The sequence below is a fragment of the Vipera ursinii genome (assembly GCF_947247035.1).
Source record: "Vipera ursinii genome assembly, chromosome: 4".
Taxonomy (NCBI): Eukaryota; Metazoa; Chordata; class Lepidosauria; order Squamata; family Viperidae; genus Vipera; species Vipera ursinii.
In genome coordinates, this window is record NC_139514.1 from 25,662,719 (window position 1) to 25,689,503 (window position 26,785).

The 26,785-nt window shown below is 41.3% G+C and overlaps 1 protein-coding gene across 2 annotated transcripts in view; it reads right to left on the reverse strand.

Annotated features, from left to right (window-relative positions):
• The window catches only part of DCLK1 (doublecortin like kinase 1), a gene marked incomplete at both ends in the record, with an annotated part of 182,047 nt that extends 157,676 nt beyond the window's left edge, over positions 1-24,371 (reverse strand). For both annotated transcript variants that reach the window (XM_083361890.1, XM_083361891.1), the window contains 2 exons: positions 12,345-12,691; positions 23,996-24,371. In XM_083361890.1, the coding sequence (XP_083218016.1) occupies positions 12,345-12,691; positions 23,996-24,371 (723 nt within the window). The remainder of the gene's footprint in view (positions 1-12,344; positions 12,692-23,995) is intronic.
• Between the last annotated feature and the right edge of the window lie 2,414 nt (positions 24,372-26,785).

Sequence of the window (26,785 nt, forward strand, 5' to 3'; positions counted from 1 at the left end):
ATAGGATCCTTTCCTTCACATTCCCAATATTGTGAAATGCATTTATAACCTCTCTTACTTAGCCAGTGACTTACTTTCAGCGGCTACTTTTTTTAAAAGTCTACTTTTTCTAAATAAGAGGACTTCTATAGCCAAAATGAGCCAAAATGTAATCAACAGCCTTGCATAAACTACCTTTATATACTAGGTTGTATAACTTTATGTATTAGTTTTTGGAGAGAAAATTGAGAAGCAATCTACTTTTTCTTTAAATCAAACGAATTAGAGATTTCTCTAAGAACTTCTCATAGATTACAACAAAATTATAAAGAAATTGGGCACATCTTGTTCATTTTCAGCCTCAGAAAATGCCATTAGTACTGTTGGAAGTCTACAATCATCATTACAAGCAAACTGGAAACAGAGGGAGTTTAATCTTTTAAAGATGCCTTGGTAAGGCCACACTTGGAATACTGCATCCAGTTTTGGTCACCATGATTTTAAAAAGATGTTGAGACTCTGGAAAGAGTACAGAGAAGAGCAACAAAGATGATTAGAGATCTGGAGACTAAAACATATAAGGAACAGCTGCTGGAATTGGGTATGTCTAGTTTAATGAAGAGAAGGACGAGGGGGGACATGATAACAGTGTTCCAATATCTCAGGGGCTGCCACAAAGAAGAGGGAGGCAAGCTATTCTCCAAAGCGCCTGAAAGCAGGACAAGAAGCAACAGATGGAAACTAATCAAGGAGAGAAGCAACCTAGAACTAAGGATAAACTTCCTGACAGAAGAATTAACCAGTGGAACAACCTGCCTCCAGAAGCTGTGAATGCTCCAACACTGGAAGATTTTAAGAAGAGACTGGATAGCCATTTGTCTGAAATGGTATAGGGTTTCCTGCCTGAGCAGAGGGTTGGACTAGATGACCTCCAAGGTCCCTTTCAACTTTACTATTATGATTATGATTAAGATCAGAAAAGGCCCTAAAAACTGTCATCTTGGCTGCACTCTATGCCAGCTATAGCTTGCAAATACTCTTCAAGGATAGCCCTAGGTAAAACATCTTGCAATAATCCAAGCGTGAGTTGGCCAGGGCTTAAGTGACTGAGTGCAGGGACTCTTCATCCAAGAAAGAGTTCAACTGGTACACAATATGACCTTGGATATAGGCTCCCCTAGCCACATTTGCCACTTCCTCTTCAAGTAGTCTTCATATTGCTCTTATTCTCCATTTCATTTTGAAGTCCTAGAATGTCCTTTATATAAATGCCATTTTTTCCTACCATGTAGGGAACTTCAGTGTGATTCAATGTTGTTCAGTTTTTTGCAGGAATTTCTGTTTATTGGGACACCATGAACTATTTAAAATGAATCACTGAATTTATTTTGATCTGCATTTTGAAATGTTATGTGATAGTGCAACTTGGATTTGATTATATTGGGGAAAATGAGGAATTTATCCTTATTCACAACTTACATGTACTTACATATGAATCCTGCCTGTACTTCTGGTAGTTCTCGATCCACATACTGCTGGAGTCTAGCTTGTAGGATTTTAAGCATAACTTTACTAGCATGAGAAATGAGTGCAATGGTGCGATAGTTTGAACATTCTTTGGCACTGCCTTTCTTTGGAATTGGAATGTAAACTGATCTTTTCCAATCCTGTGGCCACTGTTGAGTTTTCCAAATTTGCTGGCAAATTGAGTGTAGCACTTTTACTGCATCGTCTTTTAAGATTTTGAATAGCTCAGCTGGAATACTGTCACCTCCACTAGCTTTGTTGTTGCTCAGCTTTTCTAAGGCCCACTTCACTTCACATTCTAGGATGTCTGGCTCGAGGTCAATGACCACCTCATTGTGATTATCAGGGACGTTAAGCTCATTCTTGTATAGTTCTTCTGTGTAATTTTGCCACCTCTTCTTAATCTCTTCTGCCTCTGTTAGGTCCCTGCCATTTTGGTCCTTTATCATGCCCAGAAGTACAGGCAGGATTTCGAAGAGGCAGAGGAACTAGAGATCAAATTGCTAAGATACGCTGGATCATGGAGAAAGCTAGAGAGTTCCAGAAAAACATCTACTTCTGCTTCATTGACTATGCTAAAGCCTTTGATTGTGTGGATCATAACAAACTGTGGCAAGTTCTTAAGGAGATGGGAGTACCAGAACATCTTATTTGTCTCTTGAGAAACCTATATGCGGGCCAAGAAGCAACAGTGAGAACTGGACACGGAACCACTGATTGGTTCAAAATTGGGAAAGGAGTCCGGCAAGGCTGTATACTGTCGCCTTGCCTATTTAACTTATATGCAGAGCACATCATGAGAAAGGCAGGGCTAGATGAATCAAAAGTTGGAATTAAGATTGCTGGAAGAAATATCAACAACCTAAGATATGCAGATGATACCACTCTAATGGCAGAAAGTGAAGAGGAACTGAAGAGTCTCTTGTTGCGAGTGAAGAAGGAGAGTGCAAAAGTTGGGTTGAAACTAAACATTAAGAAAACCAAGATCATGGCATCCGGCCCTCTCAATTCCTGGCAAATAGATGGGGAAGAAATGGAGGTAGTGACAGATTTTATTTTCCTGGGCTCCAAGATCACTGCAGATGGGGACTGTAGTCAAGAAATTAAAAGACGCTTGCTCCTCGGGAGGAAAGCCATGGCAAATCTAGACAGCACACTAAAAAGCAGAGACATCACCCTGTCAACAAAAGTGCGTATAGTCAAGGCTATGGTCTTCCCAGTTGCAATGTATGGCAGTGAAAGTTGGACCATAAGAAAGGCTGAGCACAAAAGAATTGAGGCCTTTGAACTCTGGTGCTGGAGAAGACTCCTGCGAGTCCCTTGGACTGCAAGGCGATCAAACCGGTCAGTCCTAGAGGAGATCAACCCTGACTGCTCTTTAGAAGGCCAGATCCTGAAGCTAAAACTCAAATACTTTGGCCACCTAATGAGGAGGAAGGACTCACTGGAGAAGAGTCTAATGCTGGGAAAGATTGAGGGCAATAGAAGAAGGGGACGACAGAGAATGAGGTGGCTGGATGGAGTTACTGAAGCAGTAGGCGTGAGCTTAAATGGACTCCAGACGTTGGTAGAGGACAGGAAAGCCTGGAGGAACATTGTCCATAGGGTCGTGATGGGTCGGACACGACTTCGCAACTAACAACAACACATATGAATACTGCTGAATTCAAGAGGATTATCTTCTTTTTGATTGCACTTACATAAAACTACAATATGTTAAAAGAGAGAGTGACAAGATTTCTTTGCCTTTTGATAGCATTCATAGAACAGTATTTTGGCTGTAACACAACATTGTCTCTGGCCATTGTAGTGCAATCATTTACATACCTTTCTCAAAGCCTAATATAGTCTTAACTGTCAGTATTCCTACAGTTAGGAAGTTAGGGTAGCTTTATGAAAGGTTTTGCCCTATCTTATTAATTATAGGGCATGGTTTATTATAGTATATATAATCATGGTCTTAAGTCTTGAGCCTAAACACTTCACTACCAAATTCACTTTACTTGTAAAGGATCTATTCAAATGTTAGCACAGTGCATAGAATGACACTTCTCACCACCAATCCCACATATTCCCACATGACCTGTTATCTGTTATGAAAGCCAGTTTGGTGTAGTGGTTAATGCATCAGGCTAGAAACTGAGAGACAGTGAGTTATAGTCCCACCTTAGGCACGAAGTCAGCTACGTGACAGGCTTGTCACTTTCTCTCATCCCTAGGAAGGAGGCAGTGGCATACTACTTCTGAAAAACCTTGCCAAGAAAACTACAGGGAACTGCCGAAACTTATCCAGGCAATCTCTGAGAATTGGAAAAGAATCAATAGTAGGAAACAAGTTATCGATTGTATATAGCACTGATTATGTGACATAAAGTTAACTCATAGTGTTGAGTGTTAGCAATGATTCCCACTGTATTTCAGTCCATCCAACTTGTTGCTGGTCATCCATTAATGGTTTGGAAAGAACCATTGTGTGCAGGTCAAATGGCATTTGTATGATACCTATATACAAATCAGCCCTAATAGAATGTAGGTAATAGAAAAGAGAGACTTTCCCAATATCATTTACAGCAGAGACAGGGCAACCTGAAGCCAATTAATTACATTCAGCCCATAAATTCTTTTTTTGTTTTGTAGCCTTTGGATCCTTCTACCAGATTGGGCCACCAAAATTTATTAGGGAATGTTTACTTTTCTTAAGAGAATAAAAAGTAAAATTCTGTAAATATACTAAGCTTTATAAACATTTAACATACCTGTTTTTTTTTTAATCTACTACCTCTAAAACCAAGATGTTGAGTTTATTCTCTCTCACCACATTTCCACCTTGGCTGTTGCTGCCCTAGGAGGTTATTTTTTAAAAGTGTGGCTTTAGCTGTAAAACATTGCCTTCCTTTATCACTTTATCTATTCTATTCCAATAAACGTGCTATTTTATCAGAAAGAAAAATAAATCAGATTTGGTTTCCATTAATGACAAAGAAATGTTATTACTGCCTAAATCAGAATGCTTCTCCATCTAGACCAGGGGTGTCAAACCTGCAACGTCACGTGACATGTCATGATGTATCACAACTTTTTTCCATTGTCAGCAATGGGGTGGGCATAGTTTTGCTATGACGCATCCGGCCCGTGGGCCGGCAGTTTGACACCCCTGATCTAGGCCAATACAATCTCCTCTAACTAGCATTATCTCCAGGTCTCCCTTGCTGAATTATTATTTTAACTATTGATATCAAACAATTTGGATTGCCTGCACTCAAAGTATCTCCTTTAATGTTTGGTCTTTCACCAATACAGTTCAAATATTGTTTTGATATTTAAAAGAGCAGTGCAACAAGAAAGAAGATATCTTGCACTTACTGTTTCCCTTTTTGTGCTCAATATTTGATCAATGTGTTAAACAGCAATGAGATGTAATTTAGTATGTTTATCTATTTAATAAGGAGATTAATATTGAGGGTACCAATAAGCTACATACAGCTTACAATTTCCTTTAATGCTTTAATGCTTACCAAGTCATAGGATATGAGCTGAAAGCATAGAGAACAGAGATGCAATTTTGTATTTAAATTTCATGAATAAAGGTTTTTCCCCAAACTGATTTGTACTATTCATTATAACATCTTTTCTTTGTGACTGACACTATTCGCATCAAGACATATGGACTCTATTGCTTCCAAGCAATGTCCATAGTGCTGAGCTTTTATTCATAATTTAGCATTTATATATTTTATCACCTGGAATCACATACACTAGCTTTCCCAACCTGATGGTTATCTTTCACTAAGACGTGATCAGTTACTATATTTATTTATTTATTTATTTATTTATTTATTTATTTATTTATTTATTTTATCTGTATACCGCCCTTCTCCTGAAGGACTCAGGGCGGTGAACAGGGCAGTATATGTTAAAAGACAAAATACAAAAATTAAAAGAGATTAAACAAAATGCCCACAATTCTTACAATAAGTTAAAACACATTAAAATAAGTTAAAACACATTAATAAAACCCAACCCCATCCCATCAGGCCAGGCCAGCTTGTTCGAAGAGGTAAGTCTTTAGATCGCACCGGAAGAAGCGGAGGTCGGGCGCCATCCGGAGCTCAACCGGAAGATGGTTCCATAAATCCGGCGTGCCCACAGAGAACGCCCTCCCCCTGGGGACCACCAGTCGACATTCTTTGACCGGTGGCACCCTGAGGAGGCCCTCTCTGTGGGAGCGAACTGGGCGGAGGAAGGTTGATGCCGGCCACAGGTGATCCCTAAGGTATTCCGGACCCATGCCATGTACGGCTTTGTATGTCATTACCAACACCTTGAATCTCACCCGGAAGACAACTGGAAGCCAATGCAGCTCGCGGAGCAGAGGTGTAACATGGGAGTATCGGGAAACTCCCAACACAACTCTCACGGCTGCATTCTGTACCAGTTGGAGCCTCCGAGTGGTCTTCAAGGGCAGCCCCATGTATATGAATTGGGGATGATGACAGCTAATAGTGCACAATATCTTGCCAGATGGTTTAAACACAACACAAAACAAAGCCATAAATTATTCAGGATGTAAATTTTGGAAGGATCACTTTTTTATATCATAGGGAATTTATAATCTACCTTTCAATTTAGAAACAGATAATTCTGAGCCTTTATCATCATAGAAAGCACTACAGTGAACAAGTGCCTTTCCTCTAGGTCATCTCACTTATCTGAAGTTCATAGAGAATAAGCTTTTTAGGCCACAATGTTGTGTAACAAAATGTTATGCTCAATAAAGGACATATTTTGCCAATAACTTTTGGTTTTTTTTAGAATGCTTTATTCATGATTCATGCATGCAGCTGTCCTTTTTCTGTCCTACTGCAGGAAGATAATTCAGCATATAGGATGGCCTTACATTTTGTCCATAATCACCTCATTTTTAAAATCCCTTTTTCTCTGCAACACACACCACACCCACAATACTTGGTATAAGGAAAAGGTTTCTATTGGCATCAGTAGACATTTTTGGACCTTTTTAAAGTATGTTTTTAAAACCTGTGTAGATTTTGAGATTCAGAAAATAAAACAACTGAGGAACAGAGACAGGAAAGTTAATGTAATTTATATGCTACAGCAGGGGTCTTCAAACTTGGCCCTTTTATGACTTGTGGACTTCAACTCCCAGAATTCCTCAGCCAGGCACACTGGCTGAGGAATTCTGGGAGTTGAAGTCCACAAGTCATAAAAGGGCCAGGTTTGAAGACGGCTGTGCTACAGAATTAACATATAGTTCATCCCACTATTCCTTTACTAGATTTGTTGACCATAGGGTTGTTGTTTTCCTATCATCTTGAACAATGTGCTTGCTGCTTTGAGGATTTTGTCCTAAAGGAGAGTTGACTCTCTTGATGCTAAACAACTATTCATTGTTAAAAAGCTGTTTATGGATACATTTGAAAAGAAGTTCACATATATTTAATTAATTTAATTTAATTTAATATTTGCATTTGTATACCGCCCTTTCCCTGAGGACTCAGGGCGGTTTACAGGGAATTAAAATCGAAACATACAAAAGTTAAAACCAATTAAAAAAGCATTAAATTCACCCTGTAGATTAAAACTCCAGTTAAAATTTTCTCCTCAGCCTGGGCCCGAGAGCTCAAAGAGCCAGGTCTTCAGGCCCCGGCGGAATGATCGGAGGTCAGGAGCAGTCCTCAGCTCTACCGGCAGCTGGTTCCAGAGGGCAGGCGCTCCCACCGAGAAGGCCCTATCCCTGGGTGTCACCCGCCGGCAATCTCTCACCGGCGGAACCCTGAGCAGACCCTCCCTGTGGGAGCGCACTGGGCGAAGGGCATTTGATGCCGGCAGCAGGTGTTCCCTCAAATAACCCGGACCCAGGCCATGTAGGGCTTTATAGGTGATAACCAGCACCTTGAATTTCACCCGGAGGGCAACCGGAAGCCAATGCAGCTCGCGGAGTAGAGGTGTTACATGGGAGTATCGGGAAACCCCCATTACAACTCGCGCGGCCGCATTCTGCACCAGTTGAAGCCTCCGAGTGGTCTTCAAGGGCAGCCCCATGTAGAGAGCGTTGCAGTAGTCCAGACGGGAGGTCACAAGCGCATGAGTGACTGTGCGTAGGGCGTCTCGGTCCAGATAGGGGCGCAACTGGCGCACCAGGCGAACCTGTGCAAAAGCCCCCCTGGTCACGGCTCCTATGTGATCTTCAAAATTGAGCCGTGAATCCAGGAGGACGCCCAAGTTGCGAGCCCTATCAACGGGGGGTAACACCTCACCCCCCATCGTTAGAGGTGGAGTAACTTGGTTAACCCGAGACGCCGATATGCACAGCCACTCAGTCTTGGCGGGATTGAGACGAAGCCTGTTTCTCCCCATCCAGACCTGAACCGCCTCCAGGCACCGGGACATCACGGAGAGGGCATCACTGGGTTGGTTCGGGGTGGAAAGAAAAAGTTGGGTATCATCAGCGTACTGGTGATACCCCACCCCAAAACCACGAATGATCTCGCCCAGCGGCTTCATGTAGATGTTGAACAGGAGGGGCGAGAGAACCGACCCCTGAGGGACTCCACAAATGAGAGACCTCGGGGCGGATCTCTGCCCTCCTGTCAACACCGACTGCGAGCGGCCCCGGAGGTAGGAGGAGAACCACCGTAAAACGGTGCCTCCCATTCCCAGCCCCCTGAGACGCCGCAGCAGGATACCATGGTCGATGGTATCGAAAGCCGCTGAGAGGTCTAATAGGACCAGGACAGAGGAGCAACCCCTGTCCCTAGCCCTCCAGAGATCATTCACCAGCGCGACCAATGCCGTCTCCGTGCTGTGTCCAGGCCTGAAGCCCGATTGGTACGGGTCCAGATAATCAGTTTCCTCCAGGAACAGAGGGAGCTGATGCGCCACCACACTCTCAACAACCTTCGCCAGGAAGCGAAGGTTGGAGACTGGACGATAGTTGTTTAAAACAGCCGGGTCCAAAGCAGGCTTCTTGAGGAGGGGTCTCACCACCGCCTCCTTCAAGGCGGCAGGGAAGACACCCTCCTTCAAAGAAGCAGTTATTACTGCATGGAACCAGCCTCGTGTTCCCTCCCGAGCCGCATAAGCTAGCCAGGAGGGGCACGGATCCAACAAACAGGTGGTGGAGCTCAGTCTCCCCATGATCCTGTCCACATCATCAGGGGAAACAGGGTCGAACTCAGTCCAGATAACGTGCTCAAGACCGCCTGATTCCTCCACATCAGACTCTGCCCAGTCAGAGTCCAAGCCGGTCCGGATCCGAGCGATTTTGTCCGTCAGATGATGACTAAACTCCTCGGCTCGTCCCTGCAAGGGATCCTCCCTCACCTCCTGGTTAAGGAGGGAGCGAGTCACCCTAAACAGGGCGGCCGGGCGATTATCTGCGGACGCGATAAGGGCGGCAAAGTAGTTAGACTTCGCCGTCCTTATCGCCGCCAGATAAGACCTTATGAAGGTTCTTAACTGCAATCGGTCGGGTTCGGATCGGCTGGATCTCCAACCGCTCTCTAGACCTCGTCTCCGACGCTTCATCTCCCGGAGCTCCACAGAGAACCATGGAGCCCAACGGGATCTGCGCCGAGTCAGAGGTCGCATGGGTACAACACAGTCGAGTGCCCTGGTGGCAGCCGTTTCCCAGGCCTCCACCAGAGCATCGACTGGGCTGTGGGTAAGGGTGATAGGTATCGGCCCAAGCGCCCTCTGGAACCGGTCCGGGTCCATTAGGCGCCTGGGGCGGAACCACCTGGTCGGTTCCGCCGCCCAGCGGCGGGGGATGGCATGACGGAAAACCAGCCTCAGGAGGTAATGATCTGACCATGACAGAGGGGTGATGGACGGAGAACCCCCTCCCAGATCATCCAACCATTGTCCAGACAGGAACACCAGGTCGAGAGTATGATCCCCCTCGTGAGTAGGGCCCTCAATAACCTGGGTCAGGCCCATGGCTGTCATGGAAGCCATGAACTCCCGAGCTAACTCCGACGACCCCCCCAGTGATGGCAGGTTGAAGTCACCCAGGACTATAAGCCTGGGGAACTCCACCGCCAACCCTGAGAGGGTGTCGAGCAGCTCAGGCAGGGCTGTTGCCACACAGCTGGGCGCCAGGTATGTGAGCAACAAGCCCAGCTGAACCCGAGGACCACATCTCAAGAGGAGGGATTCACTCCCGGCCATCTGGACAATGGTGGCCTCCCGAGGACACAAAGTCTCCCGAATAACCACTGCCACCCCACCACCCCTGCCCTGAGCCCGTGGCTGGTGCAGCACCCGGAAACCTGGCGGGCATAACTCGGTGAGAGGCACCCCTCCCTCCGAACCCAACCAAGTTTCCGTGATGCACGCTAGATCCGCACATTCCTCCTCGATCAGGTCACGGATGAGGGGAGCTTTGTTAACTACGGATCTAGCGTTAAAATAGACCAACCTGAGCTCAGGGGCCTGATCACCCTCATCCCCGGGTAGGAGGGTGCTAACCGGAGGGTCGGAGCGCGCCACCGCTCGGAGATAGCGGGGGCGCGATCCCAGATGTTGATATGGCCCTCCGCGCAAACACCTGCTATATAATCTGAAAGAAGCCTAATTTGTTATTTCTGGTTTGAAACTTTAGCCACGCGTGTCTGTAAATTAATCAATAATGCCACCTCCTCTTTTAATCAAAAGTGTGACTTACTACTCGATTATTGGCCTTGGGGTCCTTCCAGTCTGTCAGCTTCAAAAAAAAAATGACTGCTTAACTCAAGTTGAAAAGACAATTAAAACAATTCAGACTGAGTTTGATTTTCCATTTGCTTGATGGAATATCTTAATATTATTATGCCCTAAAGCCTCAAAGGCAATACTTCCAAGCTGTAGGACTTAACAGAAAAATCAGATACTTCATAAACAAAGAATTATGGATGCCAGGGCACCAAGATGTTCTATGGGATGATATATTCTGTTTCTTGCCCTGCCTATCATTTTTGAACCTCATGACCCTGTTGAAAGTCTTATAAACCACTATTTCACACTGATTTGAATGTTTACTTCAAATTCGTAATTCAAATTTCAAGGCTATGGTAAAACTTACTGAAATTTTTACTAGTATTAATCTACAGATTTTTTAACTTTAAAGTTTAGATGAAAGATGGAAACAACAGTAGAAAAGTATCTTTTAATGACTTTTGAAATTTACAAGTTCTAGAACCAAAGTAAAAGGTGCCTTATGACCTCAGACTATTGATATATCTAACCATATTATGTTAACAGAATAATTGAGAATCGAACCAGAGATGTATGAAGTGCAAACTGCCAGCATTTTTTTTTGTGTCCCTAGAACCCAACTAGGAGGTTGGGAAAATGTTTGAACATGTTTAACAGTCATAAAAAATAAATAATAAAATATTTAAAGAAAAATTGCTCATTTTTCAAGTAGCTCACCCCCCCAGCAAGCCATGTGACACTCAGTGCACTCAAATTAATGGAAGTTACATACCTCTGGATTAGTATCTTATATGTGCATTGAAAATTCAAAAGTCATAAGGCCAATTATTAATCAGTCATAATAAAACACTACAAACTTTATTCTTGCATTTGGATTTAAAAGGAGATTAATTGTACAGGAGTTTTGCTCCTCATAAAACAAAAGTATATTTTCTATCAAGAACATTTTAAGATATCTAAATCCAGTCTAGGAAATCTGCAATATGGCATATTAGTTGTTCTGGGGATTTTCTAGATACTGCGTTGAGCCAGAGGTAGAAATGTAACTACATGCAGAAATGGAACAAATTTTTGAATTTATTATGAATTTCTTCTCTTTAATCATGCACAGTATGAAAAACAAGAAAAAAAACTTAGTACTTCAAATGTTATATAAGAAAAAAAATGATTCTGGTCAAGAAAATGGAACATTAGTTATTTAATCCAAATAGAAATCATTGACTTTCTGTATGAATACATACAAGCTGACCAAGAATTAAATCATTGCCTAGGTTTTTTGCTTGATAAGTGCCTTTGTTTACTCACCGGACATAGCAGTCTCTGTTCAAGACAAAGAGATGTAACTTTCTCCCATTCCTTTGCCTGCTACGATTAAGCAGCAGAGCCTTTTACTTTAGCAGGGCATAATAAAGAAGTCTCATGAGAAATGTTTTACAGCTCAAGCAGTGAAAATTTTTGAAGAGTTTTGAAAACTAAGTTGTGCTCTCGACTTTGATCTAAATTTATTTCCTTAGAAAAAATGAAATTGACTGTCCTGTTCCTACAAACCCTGGTTATTTCTCACTGAATTCAGGTTGAATAGAACTTTGCATGAACTGCATTTCGGCACAGTACTTAAGAACTTATGAACCACTAGAGACAACAGATGTAGAGTTAGCAAAGAGTCTGCATTTCAATCTCGTTTTGACTACTTTGCATTTTGTATACAGCAGGTCTCCTATTGGATAGATTGATACTCTTAGGGCTTTCATCCCTTCCTTCGCCATCACTTCTTCTGTCCCTGACCTTTGCAATTCAGATTTTCACTCAAGTGATTTTTTTTTCTTCTCCACAAATGGAGAAGAGCACAGCATAGGCTCTTAGTTGTAGAAAGATTTAAGTAAATCAAGTGTTACTTTCATGCAAACATCAGCCTCAGGAAAGATTTATTTAAAAGTGGATACTTTTCTAAAACTTTAAAACTTATGCTCCTAATTTTAGTGGTTTTCCCTATACGGCTGTGTTATGATAATGCTATTTTATTTACATTAACAGGTATTTGGGCTAAGAAGCACTATCTTAGTAACCCCAAAATCTATATTTGTATGTAATGTTTTATTTGATAGCTTAAAGAATTCTCTTACCTGTTTCCCATCCAGTGTGTAAAGACGCTTAACTACTCCTGAATCAAGTTTGATGGCATCAGTAATATCAGTGAGAACCTGCTCAAATGAATGTGCTGTTTTTTTGTTAAGAAGAATCCGTACTGCTTTGCGTGGCTTCACACCACTCCTGATGATTGTGACCAGTTTAGGTCTAATGAAATCCTTGTTCTCCTTTGAATCTGAAGGGCTTCCTTTGGCCGTGGCTAGAGAGGGCACTGAACGAGAAGTTGAGGTGGTCTTAACATTTACAGACCAATTAGGATTTACATTCTTTGTGTACTCCAGCTTCTTAAAAGGCTCTATTGAACCACACACATAGCTCTCTCCTGAAAAAAAGAGAGAAAAGGATGGGTGGGTGGAAAGAATTACAAATCATTAATTCAGGCATATAGAGATTTTTCTATAATCATTCAAGTCACTTCCTAAAGATTCTCTTCAATGACAGTGAAGACATGCTATTACTCCAAGGTCTTTAGTTATCAGATTTGGGGGAAAATGGTCTAGCTTGCACAGCATGCTACACTTTGCCTTTACTGAATAAACCAAAGTTGTCAGATGGTGCTAGACTTCCGGAGAAAAAAGGAAAACCTGCCCCACTTTACATTGGGGAGGACTGTGTGGAGAGAGTTTCCTCCTTTAAATTTCTGGGAGTCTACCTCTGTGAAGATCTGACCTGGAAAGTTAATACAACCCAGGTGGCTAGAAAGGCCCAACAGAGGCTTCAGGGTCTTGCGGAAGAACAGGGTAGAACAACGGCTAATGAACCTCTTTTACCGGTCTACTATAGAGAGCGTCCTCTCGTATGGTATTGTGGTTTGGTATGCTGGTCTGACAGCCGCAGATAGGAAAGTATTACAGAGGGTGGTGAGTACAGCATAAGACATTGTGGGCTGTTCCCTGACACTATTGGATGACATTGCCAGGGCTCGTTGCCTTGGAAGAGTGAGGAAAATTCTCAGGGATGACTCACACCCTGGACAGTATCTCTTTACTCTCCTATCATCGGGTAGGAGATATAGGAGTATAGCCAGCCGCACCAACAGGCTGAAAAACAGCTTTTATCCGTGGGCTGTTAGGCTTTTGAATGGGAAATAATTTTTATAAACTTTATGCAGAATTGACTTGCGAGGCCGGTGTGTGGTGCAATTAGTTCACATGGTGTAATAAGATGGAGGGTTTGTTGTCGCTGTGAGTTGGGGGGTGGGAGCACGAAGGGAGGCTCAGCTAATCTCAATGTATACATGGTTGTACTTTGACAATAAAGGTTCATTCATTCATACAACTCTTAAGCCAAAATGGAATAGACCACCTAATGTTGCATTAATTCAGTCATCTAGAAAAATTAGACATTTTGAAAAACAAAATGCAGACATCACAATAGTCAAAAGCGATGGAATCCCACTATTTGTGGGCAGAAAATCCTAAAATTACTTTACAGATCATGTTGTCAGGTGCAAACAGCCAGACTCATGGCTGAAGAGTTCAACTAGCTGTTTACTGCTCAAGCTTATAACACAGGAATCTTCTCAGACTGACAGTTTGCACCTAGGTAAGACTAGAAAAGGCTCAACATTCAAGGGGGATCAGACATTGCCCTCTTGTGCCCATGTAGGGAATCCAGACTAATTCCCCATTTGACTTTTCCCTCTGACTCAACGAGTCTCTCTCCTACAAATATATACATATGCAGCTCCAAAAAAGAAATTCTAGCATTTTTAACATTTGTCTGAGGAGGCAAATTGGAGGCAGGTAGATAAAATGACTGGAGCTACTGTTATTTCTTCTAATTTCTGTTGTAGAATTGCCTGCAACGTTTGACAAAGAAAATTAATCTGCTTAGGAGATACATCGTTTAATGGAAAGAAAGTTTTAGCCCCAATGCATTTACAAGAAAACAGACATTTCTGTAGTAGAATATGAAGGTTCTTTTTAAAGTAGTTTGTTCTGGAAAAAAATATAGTACATCTTAAGGGTCAAAAGACAAAGCACAGTAATGATTTGCAAATGATTAAACAGGACATATTCTCTTTAATCTACATTGCCATGTAATATTTTTAGTATCAACCACAAGGTCAGGAACCACAAAGTGTTCTTTCCTTGTATTTATTTATTTATTTATTATTTTATTTTATTACATTTATATACCGCCCTTTCCCGAAGGACTCAGGGCGGTTTACAGGGTAATTAAAAAACAAAGATACAAAAGTTAAAAACAGATTAAAAAAATTATATTCATCCCTGCATAAGTAAAACCCCAGTTAAAATTAAGATTAAAGCTAAAATTAGAATTCTCAGCCTGGGCCAGAGAGCTCGAAGAGCCAGGTCTTCAGGTCCCGTCAGAATGAATGGAGGTCGGGGGCAGTCCTCAGCTCCACTGGCAGCTGGTTCCAAAGGGCAGGCGCACCCACTGAGAAGGCCCTATCCCTGGGTGTCGTCCGCCAGCAATCTCTTACCGGTGGCACCCTGAGAAGACCCTCCCTGTGGGAGCGCACTGGATGAAGGGAGCTTGATGCTGGCAGCAGGTGTTCCCTGAGATATCCCAGACCCAAGCCATTTAGGGCTTTATAGGTCATCACCAGCACCTTGAATCTCACCCGGAGGGCAACCGGGAGCCAATGCAGCTCGCGGAGTAGAGGTGTTACATGGGAGTATCGGGAAACCCCCATCACAACTCGCGCGGCCGCATTCTGCACCAGCTGAAGCCTCCCAGTGGTCCTCAAGAGCAGCCCCATGTAGAGAGTGTTGCAGTAGTCTAAACGGGAGGTCACGAGCGCATGAGATGCGTAGGGCATCTCGGTCCAGATAGGGTCGCAACTGGCGCACCAGGCGAACCTGGGAAAAAGCCCCCCTGGTCACGGCTCCTATATGGTCTTCAAAATTGAGTCGTGAATCCAGGAGGATGCCCAAGTTGCGAGCCCTATCAACGGGGGTTAACACCTCACCCCCCCATCGTTAGAGATGGAATAGTCTGGTTAACCCGAGATGCCGATATGCACAGCCACTCAGTCTTGGCGGGATTGAGACGAAGCCTGTTTCTCCCCATCCAGACCTGGACCGCCTCTAGGCAACGGGACATCATGGCGAGGGCATCGCTGGGTTGGTTCAGGGTGGAAAGAAAAAGTTGGGTATCATCAGCGTACTGATGATACCCCACCCTGAAACCACGAATGATCTCACCCAGCGGCTTCATATAGATGTTGAACAGGAGGGGCGAGAGAACCGACCCCTGAGGAACTCCACAAATGAGAGGCCTCGGGGCGGATCTCTGCCCTCCTGTCAACACCGACTGCGAACGGCCCAGGAGATAGGAGAACCACCGTAAAATGGTGCCTCCCACTCCCAACCCCCTGAGACGCCGCAGTAGGATACCATATATATATTGGATGTACATTTCATACAAGCTACAAATATTATATAATGAATATAATATTTTAAAAGCTGAAAATTCATTGAAGGAGAGGGAACTTGGAGTCCTATTAGACAATCACTTACATAAGAGCCAGCAGTGTGCTACAGCCACCAAAAAAGCCAATGAAATCCTAGGCTGCCTAAACAGAGAGATATAATGAAGATCATGTGAAATATTAGTATCACTTTATAACGCCTTGGTAAGACCACACTTGGAATACTGCATCCAGTTCTGGTCACCACAATATTAAAAAAGAGACTCTTGGGAGAGTGCAGGGAAGAACAACAAAGGTGATTAGGGGCTTGGAGGCTAAAACATATGAAGAACAGTTGCAGGAATAGGATATGTCTTGTCTAGTAAAAAGAAGGACTAGGGGTGACATGATATGCCAATATTTGAGGGGCTGCCACAAAGAAGAGAGAGTCTACTTGATTTCCAAAGCAGCAGAAGGCAAGACAAGAAGCAATGGATGGAAACTAATCAAGGAGAGAAGCAATCTAGAGCTCCTCAGTGTCAGGGGAAATTTTCTGACAATGAGAACAATCAACCAGTAGAACAGCTTGCCTTCAAAAGTAGTGGTTGCTCCATCACTGGAGGCTTTTAAGAAGAGACTGGACAGCTATTTGTCTGAAATGGTATAGAGTCTCCTGCTTGAGCAGAGGGTTGGACTAGAAGACTTCCAAGGCCCTTCTAACTCTGATGATGCTCTGTGTTCTCTGTATATACATAGAATAAATAATCTTTGAATAGATTTAATATTTAGCAGAAACTGTTCTTTAAATCACAGTACACTTAACTGATATGTAACATTAACTCTTCACTCACTTTTTTTGCATATCAACACTGAAAAAGTTAACAGAACTTTGGCACAGAAAAAAAAGCAAAAGAGAGTGACCTAAAACTCTTTTGTTTAAGTGAGCGGGGACAAAAGGTAATGTCCTAAAAAGTTGCTGACAAAAAAAGGGTGTGTTGTGAGAGACATTATGCTGTGAGTAATCTGAATAATTGCTTCCTAAAAATAGGAGCAATAAATGGCAGCCAGTATCCAAGGAGCAAGCTCACAACACAAATAAGCAGGGAAGGGTAATTGCAGTCTACCAGTACAGAGTGGGTTCAGTGCTTACCCATTTTTAACTCGAAGTAAACAATGTAAATTTAGCTAATCTGAGAATGTAACAAACAAAAATAAACTCTTGCCTGCTTAAATAGTGGCTAACAGAGCTTGAGAATGGATGGAGGAATGGGGGGATGGATGGAGAGATGCAGAGATGAAGAGATGGAAGAGAGAGAGAGAGAGAGACACAATACTATACAAGAGAACACAGTATTTACAACTAGCCTTCAAGAAGGCAAAAAAAATCACAATAGTGAAGATTCACTATTATAAAGAACAGAGACAAATGTATATTAGCCAGATCTACCAGCTCATGCAGATTATTGGCTGATACAACCATGGATTAAGGATGTAACAAAACTATTTCCAATTTCTATTAAATCCATTGTTAATTACCACCTCCTGCTAATCTCTGTGGGAACCAATGATACTGCTGACAACAGCTACAACATATATCATTTGAAAATTAGAAAGTTCTAGAATCTTGATGTTTTTATTTATTGTTCCAAACCATAGAACAGAGATAAAGAAATAATACTACGGAATTGCCAACATACACTGGATCATGGAGAAAGCTAAGGAGTTCCAGAAAAACATCTACTTCTGCTTCATTGACTATGCTAAAGCCTTAGATTGTGTGGATCACAACAAATTGTGGCAAATTCTTAAAGAGATGGGAGTACCAGACCATCTTATTTGTCTCTTGAGAAACCTATATGCGGGTCAAGAAGCAACAGTGAGAACTGGACATGGAACCACTGATTGGTTCAAAATTGGGATAGAAGTTTTGGAAGGCTGTATACTATTGCCCTGCCTATTTAACTTATATGCAGAGCACATCATGAGAAAGGCAGGGGTAGATGAATCAAAAGTTGGAATTAAGATTTCTGGGAGAAATATCAACAACCTAAGATATGCAGATGATACTACTCTACTGACAGAAAGTGAAGAGGAACTAAAGAGCCTCTTGATGCGGGTGAAGAAGGAGAGTGCAAAGGTGGGCTTGAAACTCAACATTGAGAAAACCAAGATCATGGCATCCGGCCTTCTCAATTCCTGGCAAATAGATGGGGAAGAAATGGAGGTAGTGACAGATTTTATTTTCCTGGGCTCCAAGATCACTGCAGATGGGGACTGCAGCCAAGAAATTAAAAGACGCTTGCTCCTGGGAAGGAAAGCCATGGCAAATCTAGGCAGCATGCTAAAAAGAAGAGACATCACCCTGTCAACAAAAGTTCATATAGTCAAGGCCATGGTTTTCCCAGTTGCAATGTATGGCAGTGAAAGTTGGTAACCATAAGAAAGGCTGAGCACCAAAGAATTGAGGCCTTTGAACTATGGTGCTGGAGAAGACTCCTGCGAGTCCCTTGGACTACAAGGCAACCAAACCAGTCAATCCTAGAGGAGATCAACCCTGACTGCTCTTTAGAAGGCCAGATCCTGAAGCTAAAACTCAAATACTTTGGCCACCTAATGAGAAGGAAGGACTCACTGGAGAAGAGCCTATTGCTGGGAAAAATTGAGGGCAATAGAAGAAAGGTACGGCAGAGAATGAGGTGGCTGGATGGAGTCACTGAAGCAGTAGACGTGATCTTAAATGGACTCCAGAAGATGGTAGAGGACAGGAAGGCCTGGAGGAACATTGTCCCTGGGGTCACGATGGGTTGGACACGACTTCGCAACTAATAACAACAACTATGAAAAGCAGATTGACTTCAAAAATAAGGTAGACAGGGGATATTTTGTTTCTGAAATCAAGGTCTGAATTACAAAAAACATTGGTAGACTGCTGGTAAAAATGGATTTGTGAGGTTGGAGACAAAAATACTAAAGAATCACCCTCAGATACAAGACAGCAGACTAGAAGAAAAGAGAAATACTGTTCTAATAAAACCTCCTGAACCAAATAGTGAAAGATCAGAAGGTTCATTGGCTGTGGTTTCAAACCATCCTAATCTTTAAAGTATGTAAACTAAAGGTGAACTTGAATTGTTGGTACAAGAACACAAGCATGATTTAATGACAAAGCAGAATTGAATTTAACTGTTGAATGTAAGTAACAAAAAACATTTATAGTGAGAGAGTTGTTCCAATGTCTCCTGTGGTTTGACTCTAGAAATAAAATCAAGGGTGTATTTGAAGCCTATGGATATTACAAATTCATGTTATGCATGATATACTTTTTATCAGGGTTTTGCACAAATGATCTGGTCCAGAGTTGCCTGACCCTAATAACTTCTTGTTGTTCACTCTATCAAACCAATCTAATAATTTCCAAGTCTTGTACAGAGCTTACCGATAATACCTAGTAACTTATTTGGTGTATTGCTAGATCAGTTTGTCCCTTCTTTTAAAGAGTAGAATAATAATTACATGTTCAACTCTTTATTGATATTAACCAGGAACCAGGAACACTATATGTTCAAAAGGGAAAAGAAGAGTTGGGAGTACACCTTTTAATGTTGGTTTTTAGAAGCTCAAGAGGTTTAAAATCTCAAATGATGCTTTCCCTATGTTTGACAATATTATGAAATTAGTAGTTTTTGAGTAGCTAGGAAACATATTATGAAATTAGTAGTGTTTGAGTAGCTAAGAAACAATGGAATACTGAAAATACTTCCACTAGGAGGGAGCCAGTGACTGTGTCGGAACAAGGAGGTAGGAAACAAGCTTCTCAGAATTCTTCTCTGGTGCAAGGAGATGATGTCAAAATTAATTACAAGAATCCTTCCTGTGGTTTAAAATTCTGTAAAAAATAGATGAAGATTTTGAAACTAAGTGTAAAAAACCTTCCCATGGGAAAATGTTGATTAGACAAAAAAAAAACATTAGAGGGAACTCTGAATTTGAGCACTTAGAAGGAACCAGAAAATACAGTACTATTGATAAAGGATGCGGTGGCTCAGTGCGTTAGGACACTGAGCTTGTCGATCAGAAGGTCGGCAGTTTGGCGGGTCGAATCCTGAGTGCCGCGTAACAGAGTGAGCGCCTGTTACTTGTCCCAGCTTCTGCCAACCTAGCAGTTCGAAAGCACGTAAAAATGCAAGTAGAAAAATAGGGACCACTACGGTTGACATCACCCTGTCAACAAAAGTGCGTATAGTCAAGGCTATGGTCTTCCCAGTTGCAATGTATGGCAGTGAAAGTTGGACCATAAGAAAGGCTGAGCGCCAAAGAATTGAGGCCTTTGAACTCTGGTGCTGGAGAAGACTCCTGCGAGTCCCTTGGACTGCAAGGCGATCAAACCGGTCAGTCCTAGAGGAGATCAACCCTGACTGCTCTTTAGAAGGCCAGATCCTGAAGCTAAAACTCAAATACTTTGGCCACCTAATGAGAAGGAAGGACTCACTGGAGAAGAGCCTAATGCTGGGAAAGATTGAGGGCAATAGAAGAAGGGGACGACAGAGAATGAGGTGGCTGGATGGAGTCACTGAAGCAGTAGGTGTGAGCTTAAATGGACTCCAGAAGATGGTAGAGGACAGGAAAGCCTGGAGGAACATTGTCCATAGGGTCGCGATGGGTCGGACACGACTTCGCAACTAACAACAACAACGGTGGGAAGGTAACAGCGTTCCGTGCGCCTTTGCGTCTAGTCATGCCGGCCACATGACCATGGAGACGTCCTCGGACAAGCGCTGGCTCTTCGGCTTTGAAACGGAGATGAGCACCGGCCCCTAGAGTTGGAAACGACTAGCACGCATGTGTGGGGGAACCTTTACCTTTACCTATTGATAAAGGAAAAGAGACTCACTAATACACATGAAGCAAAATATGGAAGAATTTATGAATATTTGGGAACAATGCACTCAAAAGTAATTTTTAAGGCTACCTGCTATCATTATAATGGGGAATTAAAAATGCTACATTATAAGAATTATATGGAAAAAGATGCAGGACTGGATTTACAAATGAAACTGGCTGATGTTCTAGTAATTAAAAGGGACATATAAATAACAAATCAGAAGAGTGACATGGATGTTTTTCTTACCTTGGACTTACAAAAGATGTGTTAAGCAAATGAAGAGATTTTTTTTTGTTAAGTGAAAAGAAATCAGCTTCAGGACATTTTAAACAGATTAAATGTCAAGCTTCTTAAAAACAAAAGGAAAGAATATAAAGTTGGCTTATTTGATTAAGATAAAAATATTTGTGTTGATGTTTCTTGTAGCTCTTAATGGACCTGATTAGGGCTGAATGACGAGATTTTAATAGTTTATGAATAAGAGATAAAATACAGGAAGAAGGGATTTTAGTGTTAGTATCAGAGAAGGTGAAAAGTTATTGAAATTGTTTGTACTTGTCCAGTTGAAAGGCGGTCATTTCGCTATACATCTTTTTTTTATTTTTCCTGCATTTTTTTATTTTGCATCAGTTTATTTCTGTTATCTGTAAACTTTTATTAAAAATATTATGAAAAAATGAGATTAGTACTTTATGAAAATAGAACTGAAAGTTAATCTAGCAGGACATCTGGATGAGACCTAGATTCTGATATACAGTAGGAATTAACTACGGTACAAGTATAGTAGAAACATAATTCCTAAACTGCAGCTGAGATAACCTGATGATTTATCAAAGTCTCTGTATCATTTTAAACTGCTTCTAATAGGTGCTAGAAAACCATAGAATTTCTCCATCAAGCACCAGGATTTGCTCTTGCAAGGTCTCTACTAAATGTTCTTTTTTTAATCCTTACCAGAGTTTTAAACTGTTTTTGCTCCTGCAGATAAAATGTTAATGTAATGGGGTGCCCACTTAGTTTTTATTACTTGTTTTATTAAATTCCCTTTAGTCCTTACATATTCACGGTTAAACCAGTGTTTTGATATAATTATTAAAACTCAGGCTTTGCTGTGAAATTTTTAAATGGATCCTGCAAAACTGGATTAATACATTGCTAAAATATTGGAGACAGATTCATTGCCTCTTAGGATATAAGAAGAACTTGGGGAATTATTAGGGAAATCCCTAAGAAAGTATTATCATTAGTTTTTCATCAAATGGGAAGAAAAATATAAGTTCAGTCTTGAAACTCTAATCTGAATTGGATGAAAAGTTGGAGGGAGTTCTTAATAAGCATGTAGATGACAAAAGTGGGTACAGTAACTAATAGCTTAGAAGACAAATATGCAAAAGAAATGGGTTGAAAATAACTAAATGAAATTTAACAGAATCAGATGTAAAGCTCTTGACTTGGGAAACAAATTAAATAGGAACAGTATAGGAAGATGGCTATCTATCTTGCTGACCATTTTTGTGAAAGATCTTGAAATACTAAGTGCTTACAAACCAGTATAGTGAAAAAACAAATTAAATTTTAGGTTAAATAAAAAGAATACTCTTTTCAAATTCCAGAAAATAATAGTTCCACTTTATTTTGCTCTGGTCATTCCATGGAATAGGTTCAGAGAATAACATGAGGATGATTACTGACTAGAATCAAAGTTTCAAGAAGAAAAGTGTAAGAATTTGAAATGTTAAACCTTGAAAAGAAAAGCTTTAAATTAATGGTAACTTTGTTTACTTGTTCAGGAATGATAACTGCCCAAGATATATCCAGGAAAGAATGATTTAATTTTCCACTCATTAAATATATGAATTTAGATAGAATTTTGTTCAGCCAAACCTGAGAGCTATACAAATCAGAAAGATATTATATGCATTTACTTTGCCATGAGATTTTTACAAAATCAGGTAAGTGGCCAAATAAATATAACAGCTTAATAAAACCAAGAACTGGGCAAAAAATGCCATTAAAAGCTATGAAGCAATAGATCATATAGTCATATATGGCCATATAGAAAGAAGATTCAGTAAGAATATACATGGCATTACTATTTGAATCATGTACAATGCATACTAGTATTACTAAACTGAAATCTCAGATTCAATGCTTAATGAAGTTGTTAAAAAATAAACAGAGAATATATCACCTTCCAGAAGTTGATGAATTATAGTCTTCATGAATACATATCAGCATGACTAATAACAAGGGCTTCTTGAAGCTGAGGTTAACCATATCTGGAGCCAGAGGCTTCTGCCTCTGTTTTAAAAATATACAAGTAGACAAACAACAATCTAAAAGTATATCAACTTGGAAATAATTTCTGCTATTGTTTAAAACTTTATTCCCAACTGCTTTATGTAAGAAGTTTAGAAATTGCTTATGCAATAAGAAAAATCCACAAATAACTTCAGTAAATCCAAAATAGGAAGGCTTCCTTGTTAAATGTAATTATAGAAACTGCCATACACCCAGTATCTGAATTCACAAGTTAGATATCTTTATGTTTAAAGAAGAGGAAGGTAACATAGGATGTTAAAAAATAGCTACCCTGGAAGAATCAACTCTTCACAAAATGACTGCCACAAAATGGTGGTTTCAGTAATTCACCAGAAGGCAAAGAGCTTGTTTCCTGATCCCTCAAATTATTAATTTTGTGCGTGTGTGTGTAAACAAGAGAGCATTTTTCCATACAAAGCATTCAGCTGCAACTAAACAGTATTTTCATTTTCAAACAGTGTCCATGGGAATTATTTTGAAAATAATAATGTTGAAAACCAGAGCTTACTTGTGTGACTGCTATCCATTTATTTATTTCTTTGAAGAAAGAGAAAATCAGGTGGGACAGGAAGCTGAGCCAGTGTTAGATATGTTCATAAATATCATTTTATGTGGAAAAACTCCTTGCGCTATGACTCATGTACTGCTGTTTCCTCCAATAAAGACCAAAATGAGGCCCAAAAGGATAGAGAAGCTGTACGTGTTATACTCATTACTATACCATAATTTCTCTTATATCTGATATAAACACATTAATGCTCTTATCAGTGTGGCTAAAACAATACCTCCCCACCCCCCAATATAAAGGCAGAAAAGTTCAGCAAGCCTAGAAATCTTTAGGTCTGCTCAATCTTTTCCCAAGTGAAGGAATATTAAAAACAAACAGGAGCAGGATGCTCAGTAACCACAAAAGATTGCTGCTTTGAGACAAAAGGAGGGATGAAATGGAGAATCATAAAGGAGATCATGAACAGAATAATTGAACAATTTACATGGGGACATTTTGGTTCAAATCTCCCTGGTACTCTTGCTTAAAAACTGACCTTCCACAAGTTGGTCTAAAGTGGTAATCTTCTTTGCTCCATCAATAGTGTAGATGGTTCTCACACCTTGGGGCAGATTGACATTATCAGACAAAGTTCGGGTCAGGTCAGCCAGCAAGGCCTCATAAGATCTAAAGCGATCAGGAGATATGGCATATACAATCCCTTTGAAATATCGGTCCCCATTGCGATAGAAACGGACTTTTTTGGCTTTCTTCTCAGAGCTGAGGGTTTGTAGGGTGCGGGTTCGATAGAAACTGCAGTGGGCACTATGGGTCGGGCTAGGGAGCCCATTCACCCGTGACCCTCGGCTATACCGTTGTGCTTTGTCACGCTCATCAAAGTGTTCCAGCTCCATATCTCGCCCAAAGGACATTTTCAGAGATAATCTGGAAAATGGGGGAAAAGAACAAAGGAGAAGCTTATCAATATAGCTATAATTAAAACTTTCATAACTGAAAAAGTGAAAGTCACCTAGAAGTTGGTACATCCAGCCATTTGTGTAGCAAAACATAAAGGCGAGCAACTATACAACACCAGCAAGATGGCAAAAAGGTTAGGACCCTTTTGAGGACTCTCAAAATTTCCCAATCAGCAAAGTCCAAATATCTATAGAGCTTGGGGAATGCTGCCCTATACATTGTGTAGTTTTAAAACGTTACAGTATTAATTCCTATATCACTAATACCCAGAAGTACAATGCAGCTCTTTAAAAAATCAACAAGAACATACATTTCAAAATAATCCACCACACTAGTGTTCCATTCTTTTCTAAGACTTCTTTTAAAATCTGTGTTCTTTTTCCCATCCCATTACACTCCATTTCTACTACATAAATTATTTTCCGTCTCCACTGAAAAGGCTACATTGCCCAATCTATTATGCATGGATAAATTTAGCATCCCAGGCTTCTGCCTCTTGATCAGAATAAACATACTGAATTACAGATACTGTTATTTAAATCCTGACTTTCCTGTTAGTAGTTTGTTAAAATGAATGAGATTTTTCCTATACAAACCCAACTGACAAAGCAAGGTGACTAACATTGTCTACCATCAACTTAATAGAAGTAATCATTTGTTTTTCCTTTACTGTAATTCTATTACGTTGGGATTGCATTGAAGCTAAAACATGTCTACTCAAAAATAAATTCCATGAATGAGATTTACTCATTCCCAGAATAGTATGTAAAGGACTGTCTCTATATTAGATGATTAAGGCTTAATATAGATAACCTCTAGGGACATTTTTTAAATTGTCTTAGAGCAGTACAGGTGCTAGGTACACATATCAACTTGGAGTGGTTACTAATTCAAAACCCTTATTATAAGAATATGAAATCCATATTTCTCAATAGGATTGTGCTTCCAATGAAGAATTTACAACTCTGCGGATTTCCTGGACTCACAGTTTCCGAGTGAACAACAGATGGAATGAGTGACAGCACTACCTTTGTCCAGATTCACTAGTTTTTCTAGTTATGGCTTGAACAAAAAATTCTGAGGATAGTTAAACCTTGTCTATTTTCACCAACCTGAGCATGGAGTTCTGTAATTCATTTTGCACAGTGCTAACTTTAAACTTTAAATCTAGACAGCACACTAAAAAGCAGAGACATCACCCTGCCAACAAAAGCGTGTATAGTCAAGGCTATGGTCTTCCCAGTTGCAATGTAAGGCTGTGTAAGTTGGACCATAAGAAAGGCTGAGCGCCAAAGAATTGAGGCCTTTGAACTATGGTGCTGGAGAACACTCCTGCGAGTCCCTTGGACTGCAAGGCGATCAAACCGGTCAGTCCTAGAGGAAATCAACCCTGACTGCTCTTTAGAATGCCAGATCCTGAAGTTGAAACTCAAATACTTTGGCCACCTAATGAGAAGGAGAAGAGCCTAATGCTGGGAAAGGTTGAGGGCAAGAGAAGAATGGTACAACAGAGAATGAGGTGGCTGGATGGAGTCACTGAAGCAATAGGCGTGAGCTTAGATTGGCTCCAGAAGATGGTAGAGCAGGGCTTTTCAACCAGTGGTACGGGTATCACCTGTAGTACATTGGCACCTGGCAGGTGGTACGCGACCATCCTAGAAAAGTGGTAGCAGGGCAGGGGAATGAGCTGAACTGGTGGCAGCACTGCACAGGCCTGAGCAAGAGATGGCTGGAGCTGCAGGTCTGTCAGGGCTCAGCGGAAGCGCCAGGATCAGCACTTCTTCGGGGCTGTCAGGGCTCAGTGGAAGCACCAGGATCAGCGCCAGGCTCCAGCTGGAGCTCGGTGCTGATCCTGGCACTTCTGCTGAGCCCAGAAGAAGCACCAATCAGCTGGAATGCTGCAGCATCTCCAGGGTCTTGTGATTTACATTCAGATGCTTGGCAACTGATTCATATTTATGACTGTCACAGTGTCCCAGGGTTATGTGAAGTGACCAATACCTGCTGTAACCACCCAGCAGACGGGGGGAATAAAAACCAAACACACCCCCACTCCACCCCTGCTGCCAATCCTCAACAGAAATGCTCACAACAATGAAAACCTTGGACAGGAGGAAAAGTGCTGCCAGGCAGGCAGGCAGGTGTCTTGCTCGGCTGTGGCTTGCGGGGCACTTTTTTCAGTGCCATTGTAACTTCGAACAGTCACTAACAGAACTGTTGTAAGTCGAGAACTACCTGTACTTCATCACTTTTTTCCTTTTTTTTTTTTGGTCATCAAGTTTTTGACACCTTGCTAGGTGACTGGTGGTACTCGGATATTGCCATATCCTAAAAGTGGTACAATGGGTGAAAAGGTTAAAAAGCCCTG